The 25451-nt window shown below is 43.4% G+C and overlaps 2 protein-coding genes across 2 annotated transcripts; both read right to left on the reverse strand.

Annotated features, from left to right (window-relative positions):
* Positions 1-678: 678 nt before the first annotated feature.
* On the reverse strand, positions 679-5923 carry LOC136631630 (uncharacterized). The gene is made up of 2 exons (XM_066605917.1): positions 5383-5923; positions 679-1402 (listed from the first exon to the last, which is right to left on the reverse strand). Exons 1-2 carry the CDS (start codon positions 5810-5812, stop codon positions 984-986), a joined length of 849 nt encoding a protein of 282 aa, XP_066462014.1. The 5' UTR covers positions 5813-5923; the 3' UTR covers positions 679-983.
* An 11180-nt stretch (positions 5924-17103) lies between these two features.
* Positions 17104-23926, reverse strand: LOC136633348 (uncharacterized). The gene is made up of 2 exons (XM_066609020.1): positions 23470-23926; positions 17104-20528 (listed from the first exon to the last, which is right to left on the reverse strand). The coding sequence occupies exons 1-2, from the start codon at positions 23795-23797 to the stop codon at positions 19555-19557; spliced, it is 1302 nt and encodes a 433-aa protein (XP_066465117.1). The 5' UTR covers positions 23798-23926; the 3' UTR covers positions 17104-19554.
* Between the last annotated feature and the right edge of the window lie 1525 nt (positions 23927-25451).

Genomic DNA, 25451 nt, shown 5'->3' on the forward strand with positions numbered 1-25451 from the left:
GCATTCTGTTCTCAGTATAATTAATTTGGAGCAGACAGTGAATTCAAAGGGACAAAGGGAGTATGACTTGTTCCCATACAGAAGGTAGGTGTTCTATATTAAACTGATGGAGAATTTTCCCAAGAAAACAATGGTGTGCTTCATTTTAACATAATTTAATTGTTTTCACATAATAATTTTTTTTAACTTCATTACTTTCAATGTGAATGATGGTGTTATCACATGCAGAATGTGATGAGAGATTTTGTCATTTTAATTTAACCCTTTCCAATCCGTTTATTTTTTTCTCATCCATTCTCCCCAGCTCCAATTTCTTTGGAGCTGGGGAGAATGGATGAGAAAAAATAAATTTTCCCTTCACCCTCCTGAGCTGACAGAGTTCAGGAGGGTGCAGGTGCTCACTGCACCGTGGGGGAATGCGGAAGTAATACTTCCGCATTCTCCCTTCTGCCTCCCGATTCTGCTATCATGTGACCGCTGGGGTCAGGTGGCACCTAGCGGTCACATGATCGCCGGGGGGCAGAAGGGAGAATGCAGAAGTATTACTTCCACATTCCTCCCACGGTGCAGGCTCCCGTCTCGGCGTTCATGTGACCGCTGGAGGTCAGGTAACACCGGCTGTCACATGATCGCCGGCCAGAATGTCTCTGCATTACATAGCACTAATTGAGCGCTGCGTAATGTGTAAAGGAGAAGGCAGAAAGGGTTAAAAACCCTTTCTGCCTTCTCCTCGGGGGTCCTTGATGAGGATCAGTGCAGGAGTGCATCTGCACCCGATGTGTCTGATGATCGGGTGCAGATACACTCCTGCACTGCAGTGTCGGGCCTGTCCCGACATCGGAGCTGTGGAGGGAAATGATGATGTTGGGGCAGTCCCAACATTGGATTGGAAAGGGTTAATAAATTAAGAAATTCCCTCTAGGATTTGCACATTTTGCTGATGCTCCTTTATTGACCAGTTCATGGAGCCTCTTGTCTGACTTCTACATCACAATGCTGCTTCCTCCTTCCTCAGGTCTGTCTTCTCCATGTCTTTGTTTCTTTTCTTGCCTCTTCAAACTAACTTCATAGACACCACTGTAATCCTTCGCTGTCTCCTGAGTGGATATAAGCTTTTGCATATGTAACATTTCCTTCTGCTGATCACAAATGCCATCCCTTATACTTGTCAGGAGGCCATTGGTGAATTTTTGCAGTTCAATTAACTGCTCTAATTTGGCTTCCAATTCTAGTGGTTGCTGTGGAGATTCATCAGCCGTGGCGAGATCAGTTGTACCATTTAATGCCACAGATAGGTTTGAGCTTGAGGATTCCTCTGAAGATAGCAACAGTGAAGACAAACTGTCATTATGGAACCCAGAGAGCGGTCCTCCATCAGGGCCATCTTCAACAATCAAATCATCTAGAGAAAAACACCAAATTAGATGCATGTGGTAGAGTTGGGAATAATATCTGGCAACCTAACAAGCGCTTTTCAGACAGTTCTCCCCTACAGTACTTAAGGCCAACTTAAAAGGGAAACATGTCATAACTTTTTAGTCCCATAAATCATCACTGTGCCATAATAGGAGGTTTATATCGGTAGGCCATGTAGGGTCATTAAAGCCAGTTCAAAATCTTATGGCATGACCAGTGTAGCTGTGCCAGCAGTAAGTGTGGCCCCCGCTAAGTGCCCCAGCTGTAAAAATGCCCCAAGAGTGGTCCTAGTTGTAATAGTGCTCTCCAGTGGTTTCAGTAGTAATAATTTCCCCACAGTTGCCCTAGTTATAATAGTGCATCAACTTATTTTTGCAACTGCATCCGCCCAAGCGGAGCAGGGCACACAAAGCACCTCTGACATGGCAGGAGCAATCACTTGTTTTATTACACATCACTGCCAGGTCTGAGGGGCTCTGTGTGTTCGGCTTAACTCAGCGGCTACAGTAGGAGAAAGAGTGCGAAGACTCAGCGGCGCTCTTCCCATATATGCACCTTAGGACTCACACAGGATGTGTAGTTTTGGTCCACAAAATATACAGCATTTTCACAGACCGAATATTTGCTTCTTGCAGGAGTATTCACTGCATTTTTCACGAGCACAAAAAAAATTTACAAGAAGGACCGAAGGATTTCTCCTGCCTTCCTCTGTAAATACGCATGTATACTCATTGTCAAAACCAATTGCTCCCCTAGAAAGAGTTGTGATAGTCAACTGAAACTTACTTATATCAATGTTACAATAGGGAGGCTCTAGTAGCCTGTTTTACCAGCTCTAGCTTGGGTACAAGATGTGATACGGATGGGCATAGAGGCTCTAGTACCCTGTTGTACCAGCTCTAGCTTGGATACAAGATGTGATATGGATGGGCATGGAGGTTCTAGAACCTAACACTGGCAGCTCCAGTTAGGGCTCATGCTTATGAAGGACTCAGTAAAATGCTGCAGATCTATCAGCAGCGATTTAGCAATGTTTGCAATCTACCGTCAGAGACCACGTATTGCTGCTAGTGTAATGCGTATGGCCGTGTATCACGTGCACATGAGCATGCGTAGTGTGACTCTTTTTTTTTTAAAATTCCTAGTTCCGTTTGAGAGGAGGATTATATATGAAAACACCACCCATAATGCCCATATCAATATATAGGGGTCACACTGTGTGGTATGCAGAGAGATAGAACATGCTGTGATCTATTTCTTGTACATATCTTGTACCTCTAGGGGCACACTGGGTCTACACGCACATGCGCATGGGTCAATGAAAGTCCATTGACTTTCACTGACTCAAATCACTCAGTCAAGTTCTGAATTTTTATGAAGTTTTAAAGCAAAAAAAAAATTTGATTTGGAGGAGGACATCCCTCTTGACCTCCTTCAGAGCTTTCATATTTTCCACTTATGCAACTTCATAAAAATTCAGAACTTGACTTGTAATAATGTTGCCATCCACTAGGTGGTCCTGCATCTCTTTCCATGTGCAGGTTTAAGGAAAGAGAAGACACATTATAAAACTGTCCTGAGCTCAGTGGACTGATTTACGATGTATGTCTCCCCTCTGTTTGTCTGTTGTTTTAAGTTTTGAGTGCAAAACAGTCTCAAATTTCTTTAGATCAACAGGAATGTGTTCTCCTCCCCTCTTCATCTGTATGTTATAATTATGTGCCATCCTAACTAGTTTCATTCAATAGCCTGACAAAGGGGGCGATATCCCCAAAAGCTTGCTGTAACATCATGTATTTTTGTTAGCCATTAAAACGTATCATATCTACAAGATTACTTGGTTTCTCTCACTGAGAACAATCACACTTTGCTCTGCTGGCTAACACGGTACCAAACCTTTTTTTTGTTTTACGTGATTGACAAAAACGTGCTAATTACTTTATTGTGATATACCGTTTCATCGATTTTTCTCAGTATCAAATTTTCAGTTGACTTTATTATATTTGGTGGCCTATAGAAAACCCCTATGAGGATTTTATTATTGTTTTCCCCTCCATGTATCTCTACCCATAGACACTCCACATGTTCATCTCCCTCCCATATATCTTCCCATAATGTGTGCTTTAACCAAGATTTTACATAAAGAAAAACCCCACCCCCTTTTCGGTTTTTGCAATCCCTTCTGGACTGTAACCTGGTAAGTTCACCACCCAGTCACAGCTTTCTTCCAACCAGGTCTCAGTTGCTCCCACTATGCCATAGTTTTCCTCAGACATTATTACTTCCAGTTCATCAACATTATTGGTCAGACTTCTAGCATTAGTCCCGTCATTAGTCACCGTACAGTTTTTGAAGGTTTTAGTTATTTTTACTTTAAGTGTATCCCTATTAACTATTCTGACAGTTTTAAGTGTACTAACCCCACCCACCACTCGCCCCTCTATTTTCATTACTTAGTCCCAAGTCATTGTCTACAATATCCTCCCCTGCATCTCTCTGGTTGCCCTCCAATCCCTAGTTTAAACACTTCTCCAAACTTCTAGCCATCTTCTCCTCCAGCACAGCTGCCTCCTCCCTGTTGAGATGCAGCTCAACTCTATAGTAGAACCTGTAGCTGACAGCAAAGTCATCCCAGTTCTCCAAGAACCCAAACCCCTCCTTCCTCCACCAACTCTGGAGCCACTTATTTACATCCCTAATCTCCCGTAGCCATTCTGGTGTGGCACGTAGTATAGGTAGTATTTCAGAGACTACTACTTTGGAGGTCCTCGCTTAAACTTACATCCTACCTTCTTGAAGGACTGTCCACCAACCTTGAACTTTGTCATTGGTGCCATGTGCACCATTACCACTGGATCCTCACCAGCACCTTCAGGTAATTTGTCGACCCAATTCACGATTAGTAACTCGAAAGCTAGGAAGACAACACACCGTTCGACAATCGTAGTCTTTGTGGCAGATTGCTCTGTCTGTCCTTCTAATAATTGAGTCTCCCACTACCAGGACCTGTCTAGCCCGTCCTGCACTCCTATTCCCCTTCTTGCTCTAGCAGACATCCCCCTGCGATCAGAGGGTATGTTGTGCTGCAGCAGTGCTAATCCTTTTAATGGCACCCCCTCATCTGCCAACTTTGCATACTTGTTGGAGTGTGCCAGTTCAGGACTAGCCCCGATGGTTCTCTTTTCCTCTACCCCTCCTCCTGTCACCCAGCTAGCTGCCTGCTCGTCCTGTTCTCCCGACCTACCATCCACCCCCACATCTACCCAGCGGGTGCTCAGTGAGCAGCACTTTCTATGGTGACTGTGGATCTCAGTGTTACAAGCTGCTCATTTAGATCTAAGATCTGGGCTTCCAAATGTGCAATGCGATCACATCTCCTCCAGCAGTATGCACCCGGCTGGTCCAGGATGGCATACACGGCATAAGATGTACACTGTACGGCATTGTCAGTCATGGAGCGCATTCTAAATGGGGATCATAGAGATAGATTAGATGAAAGTAGTATATGCAAAAATTCAAATAGATAAACAATTCTTAAACCCAGGTGAAGCTTCCAAAGTTCCTGACTCCAAAGTCACTAATCCCAAGCCACACTTATGATACAGGAGTTAGCATACAGCCACACACACTCACTCAGCTCGCACGTTCGCCTAGGCTTTGATTGATATAGCACTTAGCTGTAGCACTTCTATTCTTCCTCTATTTGGGATGGACACAAAAAATTAACGGGCACAAAACCCGTGGATTAATGGTGTGGCCTAATGATAAAGAAAAAATAGTCGGCCTGAGTACAAAAACCACATGCTACATTAGCACAATAAAGATATTTTTTTTAAGATTACCCTCCCCCATCAGACCTACCCAAAGTTCTAAAACAAAGCTTTAAATGCAAACAAAAATACATTGTTGACATAACCCATCATTTTGAGCCATGATTAGGACCAAAAAGATTTTTTTTGCCTTTACCTGGACGGTTTTCCTCAAGTTCCGTGCGAATTGCTTCATCGATATGAAAGTATCGGACAATCCTCATATCTCTTTTACCTAAAATGGTCTCCAGCTGGTGAAGGCTTTCTGATGATCTTCTGACTTTCTGTTTCAGGCTTCTTTTGTAGCTATTCCATCTAACCTTACATTCACCAATGGTGTGGCTTGTCGGACCTGCTTTGTTCACTTCCTTCATTACTTCTCTCCAGGCACTGATTTTCTTCTCTCTTGAATTAGCTTTAAATAATTGGTCTAAGTTCTGGGAGATTTCAGTGATGAGTCTCTCAACCTGAACAGCACTAAACTTTTTCCTTTTTTTCTTGGAAGGTTGTAGGTTTCTTGCTGCTTGGTCTTCACTTTGAAGCATACCTTGTCCCTGTTCTTCCGTCCTCCCAAAGACTGCGGACATGATGGGCTCGTTCTTCTGCTACTGAATCAAACAGTGGAACATGAGAATAACCATTGACGAAAGGCTTACAGTAATATAATACTGTCTTCCAGTTGGACTAGAACAGACATGTACAGGTCTCATCTGTGACTTGTTGTGGTGTCCCTCTGGGTACAGTTCAGATGCTGCAGTTTATGTCATTTGTTTGTATGTTCCAGGAACACATCGTAACATAGTAACAATGTGTAAGGCTGCAAATAGACATATCCATCCAGCTCAGCCTATTACCTCCCAGTCTATCAATCAACATAATCCCTGAATCAACAACTCCACACATTTCTCTGTTTTACCTTGTATCATTGGTTCTACATAGCGAAAACGGAGTGCATATATATTAAACAGGTGCCCGTGTTTGTAATTGCTGAAAATCAATTTGATATTGTACTTATAAATGTTTTATTGCATAATATTACGTCCCATGTCTACGAATACAGCGAGTATAATACTGCCCCTCATGTTCAAGACTGTAATTATGCCCCCCTATGTACTAGAATAAAACTGCTATAATATTGCCCCCTATGTACAAGAATATAGCTACTATAATACTGCTACTATGTGCAAGAATATAACTACTATAATACTGCCACTATGTACAAGAATATAACAACTATAATACTGCCCCCTATGTACAATAATATAACTACTATAATACTGTTCCATATGTTGAAGAAAATAACTACTATTATACTGCCCACTATGTACAAGGATATAACTACTATAATACTGTCCCCTATGTACAAGTATATTACTACTATAATACTGTCCACTATGTAAAAGAATAAAACTACTATAATACTGCCCCCTATGCACAAGAATATAACTACTACAATCCTGCCCCATATGTTGAAGAACATAACTACTATAATACTGCCCCCTATGTACAAGAATATAACAACTATAATACGGCTCCTATGTACAAGTATATTACTACTATAATACTGTCCCCTATGTACAAGAATATAACTACTACAATGCTGCACCCTTTGTACGAGAATATAACTGCTATAATACTGCTCCTATGTACAAGTATATTACTACTATAATACTGTCCCCTATGTACAAGGATATAACTACTGTAATACTGCCTCTATGTACAAGAATATAACTACCATACTACTGCTCCTATGTTTAAGAATATAACTACCATAATACTGCCTCTATGTACAAGAATATAACTACCATACTACTGCTCCTATGTTTAAGAATATAACTACCATAATACTGTCCCCTATGTACAAGAATATAACTGCTATAATACTGCCCCCTATGTACAAGAATATAACTACTATAATACTGCCCCCTATGTACAAGAATATAACTACTATAATACTGCCTCCTATGTACAAGAAAATAACTACTATAATACTGCCTCTATGTACAAGAATATAACTACTATAATACTGCCCCTATGTACAAGAATATAACTACTATAATAGTGCCCCCTATGTACAAGAAAATAACTACTATAATACTGCCTCTATGTACAAGAATATAACTACTATAATACTGCCCCTATGTACAAGAATATAACTACTATAATACTGTCCCCTATGTACAAGAATATAACTACTATAATACTGCCCCTATGTACAAGAATATAACTACTATAATACTGTCCCCTATGTACAAGAATATAACTATTATAATACTGCCACCTATGTACAAGAATATAACTGCTATAATACTGCCCCTATGTACAAGAATATAACTACTATAGTACTGCCACCTATGTACAAGAATATATCTACTATAATACTGCCCCTATGTACAAGAATATAACTACTATAATACTGTCCCCTATGTACAAGAATATAACTACTATAATACTGCCACCTATGTACAAGAATATAACTACTATAATACTGCCCCTATGTACAAGATTATAGCTACTATAATACTGCCCCTATGTACAAGAATATAACTACTATAATACTGTCCCCTATGTACAAGAATATAGCTACTATAATACTGCCCCTATGTACAAGAATATAACTACTATAATACTGCCCCTATGTACAAGAATATAACTACTATAATACTGCCCCCTATGTACAAGAACATAACTACTATAATACTACCCCCTATGTACAAGAATATAACTACTATAATACTGCCTCCTATGTACAAGAATATAACTACTATAATACTGCCTCCTATGTACAAGAATATAACTACTATAATACTGCCCCTATGTACAAGAATATAACTACTATAATACTGCCTCCTATGTACAAGACTATAACTACTATAAAACTACCTCCTATGTACAAGAATATAACTACTATAATACTGCCTCCTATGTACAAGAATATAACTACTATAATACTGCCTCCTATGTACAAGAATATAACTACTATAATACTGCCCCTATGTACAAGAATATAACTACTATAATACTGCCCCTATGTACAAGAAAATAACTACTATAATACTGCCTCCTATGTACAAGAATATAACTACTATAATACTGCCCCCTATGTACAAGAACATAACTACTATAATACTGCCTCCTATGTACAAGAACATAACTACTATAATACTGCCTCCTATGTACAAGAATATAACTACTATAATACTGTCCCCTATGTACAAGAATATAACTACTATAATACTGCCCCCTATGTACAAGAACATAACTACTATAATACTGCCTCCTATGTACAAGAACATAACTACTATAATACTGCCTCCTATGTACAAGAATATAACTACTATAATACTGTCCCCTATGTACAAGAATATTACTATTATAATACTGCCCCTGTACAGTATTATAAAGCCGCCCCTGTACAGTGGTGAGAGTTTTTGGTCTAAGGCCGGTCAGGGCAGGGCAGTGGGGAATATCCTGACTGTCATGTTGGGTATGTGAGTGGAAACAGAATTTAGGAACAGGGACAGAGAAATGTGTTGCTGGGAGAACATTTGTTAATGTAATTTCTCTTAATGTTCTGCTCTTGGGCCGCTATAATTCATACACTAATAGCAATTCTCTATATTGGATCTTATTGAAGCCATAGTCAGCCCATGGGACTAAATATTGTTGCAAGATAAAGCAACTTAGTGTTTTATATTTGCATTGCTGTAATGGCTGTGGATGGGCTACAGTAGTGAGAGACCAAAGAAAAACAGTCATCCAGAAGAAGTTATCATAGTGGCCTGGCTGGATGTAGAAGACAAGGAAACGTACAATCAGAGAACATGAAGCCTGTGATCACTTATAGAGGTTGGGTGCTCGTTGCTTGAGTCGAACTTTTCGTAATGCTCGAGAGTTTGTTTCGACTAACGAACCCCATTGAAGTCAATGGGGGACTCGAGCATTTTTTTATGGGACCAATGCTCCGCATAGCTGATGACTTGTCAAACACCAGAAAACATCAGAAAGTCATGGAAACACCACAGAAACGGATAGGGAAGGGCAGGGGCAGCATGCATGAATGCATCTGAGGCTCCCAGGTCCCACTATTAAGCCAAAATGGGGGCAAGAGTCTGGCGGTCACCCCCCTAACAATTTACTTCGGACAAATCGGCATAAGCAAGGCACACGCGCTGGCACACCTTAGCTAAGCACCACACTACCTGCAACCAAGGACAATCACTGCCTGCGGGTGACAGCGCTGCCTCTTCTCTTGGGTTACATGCTGGCATTGCTGTCCAACCCCCTGCACGACCCTCCGTCCACAACACACACAAAAGTTTCCCAGTGCAGCGTTCAGCTGCCCTCATGCCACACGCTTGCTTCACAGCCACACCACCCTCATGTCTATTTATAAGTGCGTACTGGATCAGGAGGAACCGAAGGCACACACTGCAGAGGATTGGCAGGGCCAGGCAGTGACCCTCTTTTAAAGTGTGGGCGATAGCCCACAATGCTGTTGAGAATTGATGATAAATTGACTACGATCATCATTCCAATCCCGTGCCACCTCCGTCACAAAATTGTCAGGAGCCGCAAACGTGGGCATAAAGGGGTCTCAGGTGCCAGCACTTCTACACATCTCCACAATGCAGCAATACTCTGTGTAGGAAGCACATGAGGGGGCCCAGGGTCAGGCTCGGTCCCAACCTTCACCTTGTGTGACCCCAGGTGCAGCGAGTTACATAGCAATGGTAAATCCATGTGTCCCCACACAATTCATTCTGTGTAGGTGTCAGATAGCTCAACACTGCAATGGGAAGTCTTTGAGTTCCTTGGGCTCGCCTATGGCAGAGTTTCCCCCCGCCCACATTTCTACCCTAGTCAGTCAGTGTATTTCTAGCAAACAGGTAAAACACCGCTATGGGAAGCATAGGCGAGCCCAAGGAATTTGAAGATGGTATTACACATGAGGAAATCAGAGCGCCCAACCATGGCAGAGTTTCACCACACCAAGGACCTTGGCCCACATTTCTAACCTAGTCAGTCAGTGTATTTGTGCCAGACCGGTAAAACACCACAATGGGAAGTCTTTGTGCACCCACAGCATAGGCGAGCCCAAGGAACTTAAAGATGGTATTACACATAAAGAAATCACAGCACCCAAACATGGCAGAGTTTCACCCCACCAAGGACCTCGGCCCAGATTTCTACCCTAGTCAGTCAGTGTATTTGTGCCAGACCGGTAAAACACCGCAATGGGAAGTCTTTGTGCACCCACAGCATAGGCGAGCCCAAGGAACTTAAAGATGGTATTACACATAAAGAAATCAGAGCGCCCAAACAAGGCAGTTTCAACCTGCCCAGGACCTCAACCTCGGCTCACACCCTCCTTAATCGTGGGCATAAAGCCGACTCAGAATGCTAGTGCAGCTGTGAACGGCTCATTAATGCAGTAAATCTCCTTTTGTTTGGCCCAAACCAGTGTCTCAGATAACTGTGGTAACATGAGAGAAAATACATGTTGCCCAGCGCTGATCCCCAGACCCCAAGCAGGAGGAGGAGGTGGCCTTACAAGGCCAAGAAACCATGACCGAAGTAGGATCTGCAATACTCTGTGTGGGAAGTACGTGAGCATACCCTGGGTCAGGCTCGGTTCCAGCCTCCACCTTGTGTGACCCAAGGTGTCGTGAGCTAAATAGCTATGGGAAATCCATGTGTCCCCACACAATTCATTCTGTGTAGGTGTCAGATAGCTCAACACTGCAAAGGGAAGTCTTTGAGTTCATTGGGCTCGCCTATGCTGTCAGTGCACAAAGATGGAATTACTCAGGAAGAAATCAAAGTGCCCAAACAAGGCAGAGTTTCACCCCGCCAAGGACCTCGGCCTTGGCACACATTTCTGCCCAAGTCAGACAGTGTATTTGTGCCACATAGGTAAAACACCCCGATGGGAAGTCTTTGTGCACCCACAGCATAGGCAGACCCCAGTAACATTTCTGTAGCAAAGGTATAGGCGGACCCCAGTAACATTTCCGTAGCAAAAGTATAGGTGAACCCCTCAACCATTCAGTTGAAACTGCATAGGCGCACCCCAGTAATATTTCTGTAGCAAAGGTATAGGCAGACCCCAGTAACATTTCTGTAGCAAGATTATAGGCAGACCCCAGTAACATTTCAGTAGCAAAGGTATTGGCAGACCCCTGTAACATTTCTGTAGCAAGAGTATAGGGAGACCCCTGTAGCATTTCTGTAGCAAGAGTATAGGCGGACCCCAGCAACATTTCAGTAGCAAAAGTATAGGCGGACTCCAGTAACATTTCCGTTGAAAAAGTATAGGTGAACCCCTCAAACCATTCAGTTGAAACAGCATAGGCGGTCGCCAGTAACATTTCTGTAGAAAAAGTATAGGCAGACCCCAGTAACATTTCTGTAGCAAAAGTATAGACGTACTCCAGTAACATTTCTGTAGCAAGAGTGTAGGCGAACCCCTGAAACATTGGTGTACCAAGAGTATAGGCGGAACCCCAGTAACATTTCTGTAGCAAAAGTATAGACGAACCCCTCAAACCATTCAGTAGAGACTGCATAGGCAGACCGCAGTAACATTTCTGTAGCAAAAGTATAGACGTACTCCAGTAACATTTCTGTAGCAAGAGTGTAGGCGAACCCCTGAAACATTGGTGTACCAAGAGTATAGGCGGAACCCCAGTAACATTTCTGCAGCAAAAGTATAGGCGGAACCTTGTAATATTTCTGTAGCAAGAGTATAGGCAGACCCCAGAAACATTTCTGTAGCAAGAGTATAGGCAGACCTCTGTAACATTTCTATAGCAAGAATGTAGGCGAACCCCTGAAACATTGGTGTACCAAGACTATAGGCGGACCCCTGTAACATTTCTGTGGCAAGAGTATAGGCAGACCTCTGTAACATTTCTGTAGCAAGAGTGTAGGCGAACCCCTGAAAAAATTTGGTTACCAAGAGTATAGGCAAAAGCCGGAAAAAATAGTTAGAAAACAATATAGTGGAGGGCCAGAAAAATTGGTCTACCAAGAGTACAAGTGCACCCCTGAAAAATTACTCAACCGCGAGGGCAGGTGAAACCCATAAACATTTTTTAAAGATACAGCTTGCTGTTGCTTAATTTGTAACAGAGCCTGGAGCCAGTCCTGTGAAAAAAATTGGTGTCTGTTAAAGTATCAATACTCAAGAAACGTTGAAAAATTGTAAAACTCTTTTAAACAGAGCCTTTTGGCAGTTCAGCGTGACGACATGCTGTTTTAGAAGGAGTAGTAGGAGGAGGAGTAATAATATCTGAGTGTGATTGACAAAGCTAATTCCCCCTTTTTTTGTGGTGATAAAGGATGCATTTTTCTCCTGTTGCAGTGAAAAGAATCTTTGGGTTCCGCTGCTTTCTGCCAGTGGAGAAGAGAAGTCTGGTGAAATTCAGCCTTTGTTCATCTTTATGAGTGTAAGCATGTCGGCACTGGCAGTTGACAGGCGCGTACGCTTATCCGTGATGATTCCCCCAGCTGCACTAAACACCCTCTCTGACAAGATGCTAGCGGCAGGGCAGTCCAGAACCTCCAGGGCATACAGCACAAGTTCGTGCCACGTGTCCAGCTTTGACACCCAATAGTTGTATGGAGCAGAGGCATCACGGAGGACGGTGGTATGACCGGCTAGGTACTCCCTCACCATCTTTTTACAGTGCTCCCTCTGACTCAGCCTTGACTAGGAAGTGGTGACACAGTCTTGCTGGGGAGCCATAAAGCTGGCAAAGGCCTTGGAGAGTGTTCCCCTGCCTGCACTGGACATGCTGCCTGATCCCCGCTCCTTACCTGCTGCTACTTGGCCCTCTGAACTGTGTCTTCTGCCACTAGTGCTGTCAGATGGGAACTTTAGCATCACTTTTTCCACCAGGGCCCTGTGGTATTGCATTACTCTCGTACCCCTTTCCTCTTCGGGAATGAGAGTGGAAAGGTTCTCCTTATACCATGGGTCGAGAAGGGTGTACACCCAGTAATCCGTATTGGCCAAAATGCGTCTAAAGCGAGGGTCACGAGAAAGGCAGCCTAAAATGAAGTCAGCCATGTGTGCCAGGGTACCAGTACGCAACACATCGCTGTCCTCACTAGGAAGATGACTTTCAGGATCCTCCTCTTCCTCCTCCAGCCCATACACACTGAACAGATGAGAGGCAAGCAGCATGGGTACCCTCTGCAGTGTGGCCAGCTGTCTCTTCCCCCTCCTGCTTCTCCCCCTCCTCCTCCAAAATGCGCTGAGATATAGACATAAGGGTGGTCTGGCTATCAAGCGACATACTGTCATCCCCCGTCTCCTGTTCCATCCGCGCCGGCCTTTATGCTTAGCAGGGAACTTCTCAGCAGGCAAAGCAGCGGGATGGTAACGCTAATGATTGCCGTATCGCCGCTCACCATCTGGGTAGACTGCTCAAAGTTTCCGAGGACCTGGCAGATATCTGCCATCCATGCCCACTTCTCAGTAAAGAATTGCGAAGGCTGACTACCACTCCACCACCCATGTTGCAGCTGGTATTCCACAATTGCTCTACGCTGCTTGTACAGCCTGGCCAACATGTGCATTGTAGAATTCCAGCATGTGGGCACGTCGCACAGCAGTCGGTGCTCCAGCAGCTGAATCCGACATTGCAGGGTCCTCAGGGTGGCAGCGTCCGTGGTGGACTTGCGGAAATATGTGAGCAGGTCAGACAAGTGGGGGTAGTTTTTCAGAAACCGCTGAACCACCAGATTGAAGACGTGGACCAGGCATAGCACGTGTGTGAGGCTGCCGAGCTGTAGAGCCACCACCAGGTTATGGCCGTTGTCACACACGACCATGCCCGGTTGGAGGCTCAGCGGCGAAAGCCAGAGGTCGGTCTGCTCTATCAGACCCTGCAGCAGCTCAGGGGCCGTGTGCCTGTTGTCTCCTAAGCTGATTAGCGTTAGCACGGCTTGCTGACAATTGTCCACCGCTGTGCTGCATCGTCGTGCGCTACCGACTGCTGGCGACGTGCTCACACTTCTTAATTGAGAGGTAGAGGTGGCAGAGGAGGAAGAGTGGGAGGGTTTGGAGGAGGTGGCATAAAACGCTGCAGATACCAGGCCCGAGGTAGGACCCGCTATCCTGGGTGTGGGTAAGACGTGAGCGGTCCTAGGCTCTGACTCGGTCCCAGCCTCCACCAAGTTCACCCAATATGCCGTCAGGGAGATATAGTGGCCCTGCCCGCCAGTACCTGTCCACGTGTCCATGGTTATGTGGACCTTCACAGTTACTGCATTGGTGAAGGAACAATTTATTTTGCGGGAGACGTGCTGGTGTAGGGCTGGGACAGCACACCGGGAAAAATAGTGGCAACTAGGGACCGAGTAGCACTGGACCACCGCCGCCATCATGTTTTTGAAAGCCTCCATTTCCACAAGCCTGTACAGCAGCATCTCCAGGCTGATTAATGATTATGTGCATGTTTAAAGCTTGTGCATGTGGGTGGGTGGCGGTGTATTTGCGCTTTTGCTCCAACGCTTGTGTTAGCGACTGCTGAGAGACATTGCTGGATGGAGTGGAGGACGGTGGAGGTGAGGGTGTGGGTGCAGGCCGGGAGGCGCTCGTGCCTGTGTCCTGGGAGGGGGTTGGATCTGTGTGGCAGGCTGGGGCACAGGGGAAGAGGCAGTGGTGTGACCTGGAGGCGGTGAATGGCCTTTGTCATACCTTGTGGGGTGCTTGACCATCATGTGCTTGCGCATGCTGGTGGTGGGGAGGTTGGTAGTGGTGGCTCCTCGGCTGATCTTGGTGTGACACAGGTTGCACACCACTGTTCGTCGGTAGTCCACGTTCTCACTAAAAAAGTTCCACACCCTTGAACACCTAGCCCTCTGCACGGAGGCTTGCCGTGAGGGGGTGCTTGGGGAAACAGTTGGAGGATTCTTCGTTCTGGCCCTGCCTCTACTCCTGGCCACAACACTTCCTCTTCCAACCTATCCTGCTGCTGCACTTGCCTCCCCCTCTGAAGCCATATAGGCTTAGCAAACTAGGGGGGGGGGGGGGTCAGTCACCTCATCGTCCAGCTGCTCTTCCCCTGAATCCTCTGTGCGCTTCTCCCTCGGACTTACTGCCCTTACTACTACCTCACTGACAGACAACTGTGTCTCCTCATCCTCATCCACAAAAAGCTCTTGAGACAGTTGCCGGAAGTCCCCGGCCTCATCACCCGGAGTCTGGGAACTTTCCAAAGGTTGGGCATTGGTCACGACAAACTCCTCAGGTGAGAGAGGAACCATTTTTTTCCCACTCATGGCAGGGACCCGAGAACAGTTCCTGGGAGTCTGCCTGCTCAGAATATGTCATTTTCCTGGAGTGAGGAGGCTGGGAGGAAGGAGGAACAGCCAGAGGATTTAGAGTTGCAGTCCCTAGGCCGGGAGTGGTGGACTGCATAGAAGACTCAGTGGACGATACATTGCCGGGGGCGTTTTCTGTCATCCATGACAGGACCTGCTCGCACTGCTCTGTTTGTAATAAAGGTCTACCACGCGGACCTGTAAATTGTGATATGAAGCTGGGGAGCCCAGAAACTTGTCTCTCTCCTAATCCCGCAGCAGCCGGCTGTGATTCCCCTGGACCAGGAACTCGGCCTGTGCCCACACCCTCACTTGGACGTCTGCTTCCTTGACCCCTACTCCTCATCATGGTGGATTAAGAATAGAGCAGGCCCAAATAAATCACCCCACTGTACAGCACTGACAACTGTGGCTTAATTCACCGCACACAGAGACTTGGAGATAGCGGAGGCTCTATGCTGTAACATGAAAAAATTAACCCGCTGTCTTGCGCTGATACCTAGGGGTAATTTACTGCTCGCAGAGACTTGTAGATAAGAGAGGCTGTATGGAGTGGGAGAAGACTCTAAAGCCAGTGGATAGTGCTGGTAACTGCGGCTATCTCAACCCCACCAAGGAAAGGGTATTGTGAGACGCTCCGCACAGCAGCAGAGCTGAAATAGTTTGAAGTGCCCCAGGAAATATTACAGTACTGTTTAGCGGTGAGACCTCTGCCTAATGCACTGCAGACTGAGACCGGTATAACTGAAGTTGTTTACAGGAGGCTAGGAAATATTAGAGAGCAATTTCACGGTGAGAGCTGGTTGTACGGCACTGCAGGCTGAGAACACTATTACTGAAAGGCTGGGAACAGGCCTAGATGCATAATACAAAAATTTATGCACTACTACTCCCAGCAAGCCACAACTATAATGCATATGACCAGATGTAGCTCTTGAAGACAGGATCCTACTCTAACACTTTCCCTATATAAGCAGCTCTTTCCTTTAACTCTGCCTACAGCACTGCAGACAGAGAACAGTATAGCTGAAATGGCCTGCACAGCCCCAGATGCTTAAAAAAAATTGGTGCACTACTGCTCCCAGCCAGCCACAACAGTAATGCACACTATGAAGAGTAGCCCTAAGAAGGACCAATGGGGTTCTTGAAGACAGGATCCTACTCTAACACTTTCCCTATATCAGCAGCAGCACTTTCCCTAACCTCTGCCAGCATGCGTCTGAGGTGAGCCACGGGCGGGACGAGTTTAAGTACTCGGTGGTTACCTGATCAGCCCAGCCAGTCACTACTGTGGGGATGGAGAGGGCTGGCCCGTCACAGCAGGAAGTGGTAATGGCTTCCCCGCATGTCTATTGGCTAGAAAATGGCGCTAAACATGCGGGGAAGGAAATGCAATTGAATCGAGTACCGCCTGGTGTTCGTCTCGAGTAACGAGCATCTTGAGTACCCTAATATTCGACGAGCATCAAGCTCGGACGAGTGTGCTCGCTCATCTCCTCATAAATGTTGACTTCTAGCGCAAGACAAATTAAACACATTTTTAAATGTAAATTGTTTATTTGTAAATTTTTTAGGTTGGGTACAGAAAAGATAAAAGGGGAGAGTATTAAGCAAAAGAAATACATATTTATTGATTTTCACCAAAAAGAACAGATTTTACCTCTCTCACTTCAGTATTACAAAAACTGTATAGAAAGGGGGGCGGGGTTTGAACTTTTTAGACATATTTAAGAATTACAACTTTTTAAAAATTTACAAAATGTGTTGCAATCTGACTCCCGTATCTGTGTGGTGTACTAAGTTGGCCTATAGGGAAGCTGCCTTCCAGTAGGTGGTGCTAAGAAGGAATATTTCATTTGCAAAGCTTTTTCCCAAAGAGCATTGCATGTTCTTTAAGACTCCCTACACCCTCACTGTGCTCGCCATGAGGAGAAACATTAGCCACCTGGACTGAGGAGCTTCTTAAGACTATTTTAAAAAATTGGTATCAGCATCATCTATAACTTATGGATGGTCTCCTTTACCATTCTGTAGTGTGAGAGGACGGGCTGAATGTGTAGTGTAGCTCTTACCGTAAAGCAGTTTAATATTAATTACAGCATATTTATTGATATTATCAAGCCATAGTCATTAATAAAGCACCGGATGTCTGAAAAGTGTGGAATCACTTATATAGAAGGAAAATGAATATAGAAGGCAGCAGAAGAATCGTGGTGCATAAAAATCAAGTTTTATTCCTCCATCTTCAGTATAAAAAAAAAATGAACATGCAACGTTTTGACCGTCCAACGATCCTTATCAAGCATGAATCACAGTAATACTTACCCCCCTTAAAGGGGTTGTCCCGCGGCAGCAAGTGGGTCTATACACTTCTGTATGGCCATATTAATGCACTTTGTAATGTACATTGTGCATTAATTATGAGCCATACAGAAGTTATAAGAAGGTTTTCACTTACCTGCTCCGTTGCTGGCGTCCTCGTTTCCATGGAGCCCGCCTAATTTTCGGCGTCTAATGGCCAAATTAGCCGCGCTTGCGCAGTCCGGGTCTTCTTCTTTTCTGAATGGGGCCGCTCGTGCAGGATGCCGGCTCCGTGTAGCTCCGCCCCGTCACGTGCCGATTCCAGCCAATCAGGAGGCTGGAATCGGCAATGGACCGCACAGAAGCCCTGCCGTCCACCGAGGGAGAAGATCCCGGCGGCCATCTTCAGCCGGTAAGTAAGAAGTCACCGGAGCGCGGGGATTCAGGTAAGCGCTGTGCGGATTTTTCTTTAGGTCCCTGCATCGGGGTTGTCTCGCGCCGAACGGGGGGGGGGGGGGGTTGAAAAAAAAAAAACCCGTTTCGGCGCAGGACAACCCCTTTAAGTACTAAAACATATGACATTGCTACCAATCGAATGATTAGTATAATGCTCCTCCCCCTATCACAGCTGTATTGAGTACATACATATTACCCACCACCTTGTTAGGGCTGAGGCTGATTCTCCATCCGGATACCAGGTGCAGATGGTGCCGATCGCTTCTCAATTGGCGTCCATAAAGAGGATCACGCATGCTGCTGTTGTGTCATCATACCGCGAGACCACGCTCCTCTCACTGGCATCCCTGGCACCGCGCACCTTCTGTAAGCTAGGGACCCATAGCGTCTGCATTTATTTAAGATTCTCGGCAATCTTAAGTCTGAACATTACTGGATGCTATCTCAGCCTTCAGTTTGCATGAAAAAGGGGCATTATGATGATATAATATCTACTCCAACCTCCAGGGCCTCACATCTTATTATCAATAGGATATAAGTTAACCCTATCACTGCCTAATGCACAGCATTTTATCTCATACACCATCGGAGGATATCAACCAACCACAGGCGTAACTTGAAGCTCCTGGGCCCCAATGCAAAACCTGGAACGGGTCCCCCAACTATAATGCTTTGTTCATAGTATTTGGCTTCTTATATGGAGAAGAGAGGCCTTATGGGCCCCCCAAGGCTCCTTGGCCCGGGTGCAACCGCATCCCCTACACCCTCTAAAGTTACACCCCTGCAACCAACTATTGGATATCTACGACTTCCCACTTTTATTAGGTGTTGACTCCTCAATGTAGACTTATATATCTATTTCTCTACAGGACTCTATTGTTTGTAAGCCCACTACTGTCAATGCACCCAAATATGGAGCCAAATCAGAGTGCACTGTCCAACCACCTTTAATATATAGCATAGAAACAAATACATGCCTATGCATGACCAATCCTTCGCATATAAAATATAACAATCGAAAATATGGTAATCATGTATCAATGAACATTCCATGCGGATATTCTGCGTCGGTCCATCTGACACCTGGAGACCGGATGGATCAAAAACTTGAAAGACGAGACCAAACAATAATTAGTTCTCATCATAACTATTCCAATGTAGGCAAACAATGCATATGATTAAAAACACTAGCAGTACCCCTATAAGAATCTTGTCATCAAATATGCACTTAAGAGCTCTATCCTAAATTCAGGCCCTTAGGTGCCATGGTGTCTAACATTTGGATCCACTTCAGTTCTTTCTGTTTGAGCAACAACACCCGGTCCCTCCCCCTAGGTTGCTTCGGCACATGGTCAATGACCCTGAATCTCAGTTGGTTCACTGAATGTTTCAATTCCACAAAGTGTTTAGAAACCGGTGAATCTTTATTCTCAGTACGAATAGTACTTTTGTGTTTAACAATTCTCTTTTTCACCTCCTGTGTGGTCTCCCCCACATACCCCAGCCCACAAGGGCAGGTTAGGAGGTAAACCACATAGCTGGTGTTACAAGTATATCTACTCCTAATGGGGAACTGCTTACCTGTGAGGGGGTGCCTGAATGTATGACCTTTCATTAAGTTACGACAGCAGACACAGCCTAAACAGGGAAAATTACCCTTACGGGGTGGTATTAAAAACCTCCCCCTAGGACCTCTTTCTGCCTCTACCGTAGTATGGACTAATTCATCATTCAAATTCCTTCCTCTTCTATATGCCATCGTGGACCCAGAAGCAAACTCTTCCACCTCTCTGCAACCTCTCTGAATCAAAGGCCTGTCTTCTGCATGTCTTTCTCTCTTCTTTTGCCTTTTCAGACTAACTTCATAGACACCACTGTAATCCTTTGCCGTCTCCTGAGTGAACATAAACTTCTGCATATGTAGCATTTCCTTCTGCTGATCCACGCTGTCGCAAATGCCATCCCTTATACTTGTCAGGAGGCCATTGTTGCATTTTTGCAGTTTAATTAAATGCTCTAATTTACCATTCAAATCTAGTGGTCGCTGTTGAGATTCATCAGCCCTGACGAAATCAGTTGTACCATCTGATGCCACAGGTAGTTGTGAGGTCGAGGGTTGCTCTGAAGATAGCAACAGTGAAGACGGCAACCTGTCATTATGGGACACAGAGAGCGGTCCTCCATCAGGGCCAGCTCCAATAATCAAATTATCTAGAAAAAACATCAAATTAGACGCACTTAAAAGGCAAACAAGTCATAACTTTAGTCCCATTAATCACCACCGTGCACAGAAGCAGCCAGGTTTTAGGTTTTGATTGATACAGCACTTAGCTATAGTATTTCGATTTCTCATCTTTTTGAAATGGACACAAACAATTAGGGGACACTAAACACATGGATTAATGGTGTGGCCTAATGATAAAGAAAAAATAAATCAGCTTGTGTACAAAAACCACATGCTATACAGCAGTGCCTTGACATACGAGTTTAATCCATTCCGAGACGGAGCTCGTAAAGCAAAAAAACGAATATGTCAAAGCACTTTTCCCCATTGAAATGCATTGAAACACCATTAATGCGTTCCAATGCATTTTAACCCCTTCAATGTGCTTTTTGTGGGATAAGTTGTATTTTTTGATGGCACCATGATTAGATTGTGTGTGTCCTTTAAACTCCACAGAGCTAAGAGTCATTACAACAGCATAATACATTTGGTTTATGCAAATCGATAGACATTTTATACTGACTAATCATCATGTCTATCACAATATATAATGTATTGCATAACTTTTGTAAAAAAAAAATGTAGGGAGATTGGGGAAAAAAAGAAATTCAGCCATTTGTTTTTTAGATTTCCTTTTTACGGCATTCAGCGTGCAAAATAAATAGTGTGATACCATTATTCTCTGAGTCAACATGATTCCGGCGATAACGAGTTTATACAGTTTTTTTATATTTTGCAATTTTTGTACATTTAAAACATTTTTTTCTTAGAGGTTTGCTTTTGTGTCGCCACATTCCGAGAGCCGTATTAATTTTATTTTCCATTGCCAGAGCTCTAGAAGGGCCTGTTTTTTGTAGGATGAACTCTAGTCTTCATTTATCTAATTTTTAGGAACATGTAAAATTTTGATCGCTTTTTATTCCATTTTTTTCTAGGGGCAAAATTAACAAAATCTGTAATTCTGGCATGTTTTTGTTTTATTTTTCACTGCATTCTCTGCGCAGTATAAATAATATATTAAAGTAATTCTACAGGCCGGTACAGTTATGCCAATACCAAATTGTAATACCTTTTATCTTTTTCGCTACTTTTTCACAGTTTAAAAAAATATTTTTTTTTTTATCGCTGCATTCAAAGAGCCCTAGCATTTTTTTATTTTTTTTTTATCAACGGAGCTGTGTACGGGTTTTTATTTTACAGAATGAGTTGTACTTTTTATTAGTACCATTTATTGATCCATGCATAATTTTGATCACTTTCTATTCCGTTTTTTGTAAGGTGGCTAAATTAGCTATTTGGTGGAATGTCATTTTTTTTCATTTTACTCCACTTGGAATTTTATAAAAGTTTTTTAGTACACTATATGGTACTTTAAATAGCACCATTGAAAAATACAACTCTTTCTGCAAAATACAAGCCCTCATGCAGCGACGTCAATTAATAAATAAAGGAGTTATGACTTTTTAAAAGGGGGGAGTAAAAAAACGAAAAAGGGGAAAAAAAGGGGCCGCATCATTAAGGGGTAAAATAATGTACAAAGTTCCTTCTCTGGGTCATTACGAATGCAGGGATACCACAGGTGTAATTTTGTTTTTAATTTTTTACAAAGTAAAGGGAGAAAGGCGTTGTTATTTTTATTAAAGTTTTTAAAATTTTTTGTCTTTTTTGGGGGACTTCCACAGAGACCCATCAGGACCCCAAGATCACATTGTGAGGGTCTGATGGTGTCAGCCCTTTACATGCTGCGGTTGCATAGACCGTGGCATGTAAAGGGTTAACACAGCAAAGATCGGAGGTTTTCTCCATTCTCTGCTGTGTAAGAGCTGGTGCCTGGCTATCCTCTGACAGCTGACCACCAGCACTCTCTGCCACGCAGACCATTGGCCGGCTTTTGACAAGCCGATGGTCTGCGTGGCAAGCTGTAAACAAAGCAGTGCAGGAGTGGGAAGTTGGCAGCAGATCGGTAATATCTTCCTGCATATTTTTTTAAAGTCCTGCACTGTTCTGTGTGGGTTTGTGCAGGCAGAGCACAATGCCACAGCTTATGGCATTGTGCTCTGCAAGTTCCATAGTGAAACATAGCCCAGAAATCTTCCAGGCTATATCACTATGGGCAGTGGAGCTCGTCCCGGAAAATTTCTGAGCGCGCCACTGAAGAGGTTAATTGGGAAAATATCTGCAAGTAAAAAAAAAATCCATACTCACCTACCGCTGGCGTTTCTTGATGATCTGCGGCACTGCTGCAGGCTGTTGTTCCCGCCTCCACACCGACAGAGCATTGCTTTCTGGATGGAGGGCTTGAATGTCCCCTCTCCAGCAAGTTAATGCTCTGATTGGTTAACTCAGCGCCGCTTCAGCCAATGAAAGCCAGCGCTGGGTCAACCAATCCCAACAATTCAATGATGTAATTGAATAGCTGTGATTGGTTAACCCAGCGCTGGCTTTTATTCCCTGACACGGCGCTGAATTAACCAATCAGAGCTTAGCTTGCTGGAAGCAGAGCATTCAAGCACCGCATCCAAGAAGCAAGGCTCTGTGCCTACATTGAGGAGGTAGAGACAGCCTGCAGCAGCGCCGCAGACCATCTTGAAGTCAAAATGCCGGCGACAGGTGAGTATAGTTCCCCCTGAGCCTCAGCTTGCGAGTTTTTTGACTTGCAAGCAGGCTCGTACCCTGAGTTTTTGCTCGTAAATCAGAGCAAAAATTCAGGAGAGAGCCTGCTCGCAAGTCCAAAAACTTGCAAACTGAGGCGCTCACATCCCGAGGTACCACTGTATTAGCACAGTAATTATTTTTAATTTAGATTACCCTCCCCCATCCAACCTACCCAAAGTTCTAAAACAAAGCTTGAAATAAAAAAAAAAAAAAAAAAAAGCACTCTTGACATAACATGGTGTTTGGAATCATGATTATGACTTCTGCACTTACCTGGAGGGTTTTCCTCAAGTTCAGCACAAATTTCTTCATCGATAACAAAATATCGGACGATCCTCATATCTCTTTCACTTAAAATGGTGTCCAGCAGGTGAAGAGTTTGGTGTGATCTTCTGACTTGGCGTTTCAGTGCTGTTCTGTAGTTATTCCATCTAACTCGGCATTCTTCAATGGTGTGGCTTGTCGGACCTGCTTTGTTCACTTCCTCCATTACTTCTCTCCAGGCATTCATTCTGTTCTCTTTTGAATTAGGTCCAAATAATTGGTGTAGGTTCTGGGAGACTTCGTTGATGAGTATCTCAACCTGAGGAGCACTAAACATGATGGGCTCTTCTCCTGCTACCGAATCAAACAGTGGATCAGAGAAAAATGATTCATGAAAGGCTTACAGCGATATAATATTGTTTTCCAGTTGGACTAGAATAGACATGTACAGACATGTACCACTTGTTGTGGTGTCCCTCTGGGTGTAGTTCAGATTGCTACAGTTTATGCCATTTGTTTGTATGTTCCAGGAACACATTGTAGCATAGTAACATTGTGAAAGACTGCAAATAAACATATCAATCCAGATCAGAATATTACCTCCCAATCGATCAATCAGAATAATTCCTGAATCAACAACTCCACATATTTCTCTGTTTAAATTTGCATCATAACTTCTACAAACAGATGCCCATGTTTGTTATTGCCAGGAAATCCATTTAATATTGTACTTACTATTGCATGTTATTACTTCCCATGTCAAGGACTACAACTACTATAATACTGCCCTCTATGTACAAGAATATAACTACTAAACTACTGCCCCCTATGTACAAGAATATAACTACTATATTACTGCCCCCTATGTACAAAAATATAACTACTATAATACTGCCCCCTATGAACAAGAGTATAACTACTATAATACTGCCCCTATGTACAAAAATATAACTACTATAATACTGCTCCTATGTACAAGAATATAACTACTATAATACTGCCCCCTATGTACAAGAATATAACTACTATAATACTGCCCCCTATGAACAAGAATATAACTACTATAATACTGCCGCCTATGAACAAGAGTATAACTACTATAATACTGCCTCCTATTTACAATAATATAACTGCTATAATATTACCCCTATATACAATAATATAACTGCTATAATACTGCCTCCTATGTACAATTATATAACTGCAATAATACTGCCTCCAATACATAGGAATATAACTACTATAATACTGCCTCCTATGTACAAGAATATAACTACTATAATACTGCTCCCATGTACAAGATGATAAATACTACACTACTGACCCCTGTGTACAAGAATATAACTACTATAATACTGCCCCATGTACAAGAATATAACTACTATAATACTGCCCCCTATGTACAAGAACACAACTACTATAATACTGCCCCCTATGAACAAGAATATAACTGCTATAATATTGCCTCCTATGTACAAGAATATAAGTACTATAATTCTACCTCCTATGTACAAGAATATAACTACTATAATACTGCCCCCTATGTACAAGAATATAACTACTACAATCTTGCCCCTATGTACAAGAATATAACTGCTATAATACTGTTCCCTAAGTACAAGAACATAACTACTGTAATACTGCCCCCTATGAGCAAGAATATAACTACTATAATACTGCCCCCTATGAAAAAGTATATAACTGCTATAATATTGCCCCCTATGTACAAGAATATAACTACTATAATACTGCCTCCTATGTACAAGAATACAACTTCTATAATACTGTTCCCTATGTAGAAGAATATAACTGCTATAATACTGTTCCCTAAGTACAAGAACATAACTACTGTAATACTGCCCCCTATGAACAAGAATATAACTACTATAATACTGCCTCCTATGTACAGGAATATAACTACTATAATACTGCCTCCTATGTACAATAATATAACTACTATAATACTGCCTCCCATGTACACGAACATAACT

The sequence above is a fragment of the Eleutherodactylus coqui genome, chromosome 6, assembly GCF_035609145.1.
Source record: "Eleutherodactylus coqui strain aEleCoq1 chromosome 6, aEleCoq1.hap1, whole genome shotgun sequence".
NCBI classification, from domain to species: Eukaryota; Metazoa; Chordata; class Amphibia; order Anura; family Eleutherodactylidae; genus Eleutherodactylus; species Eleutherodactylus coqui.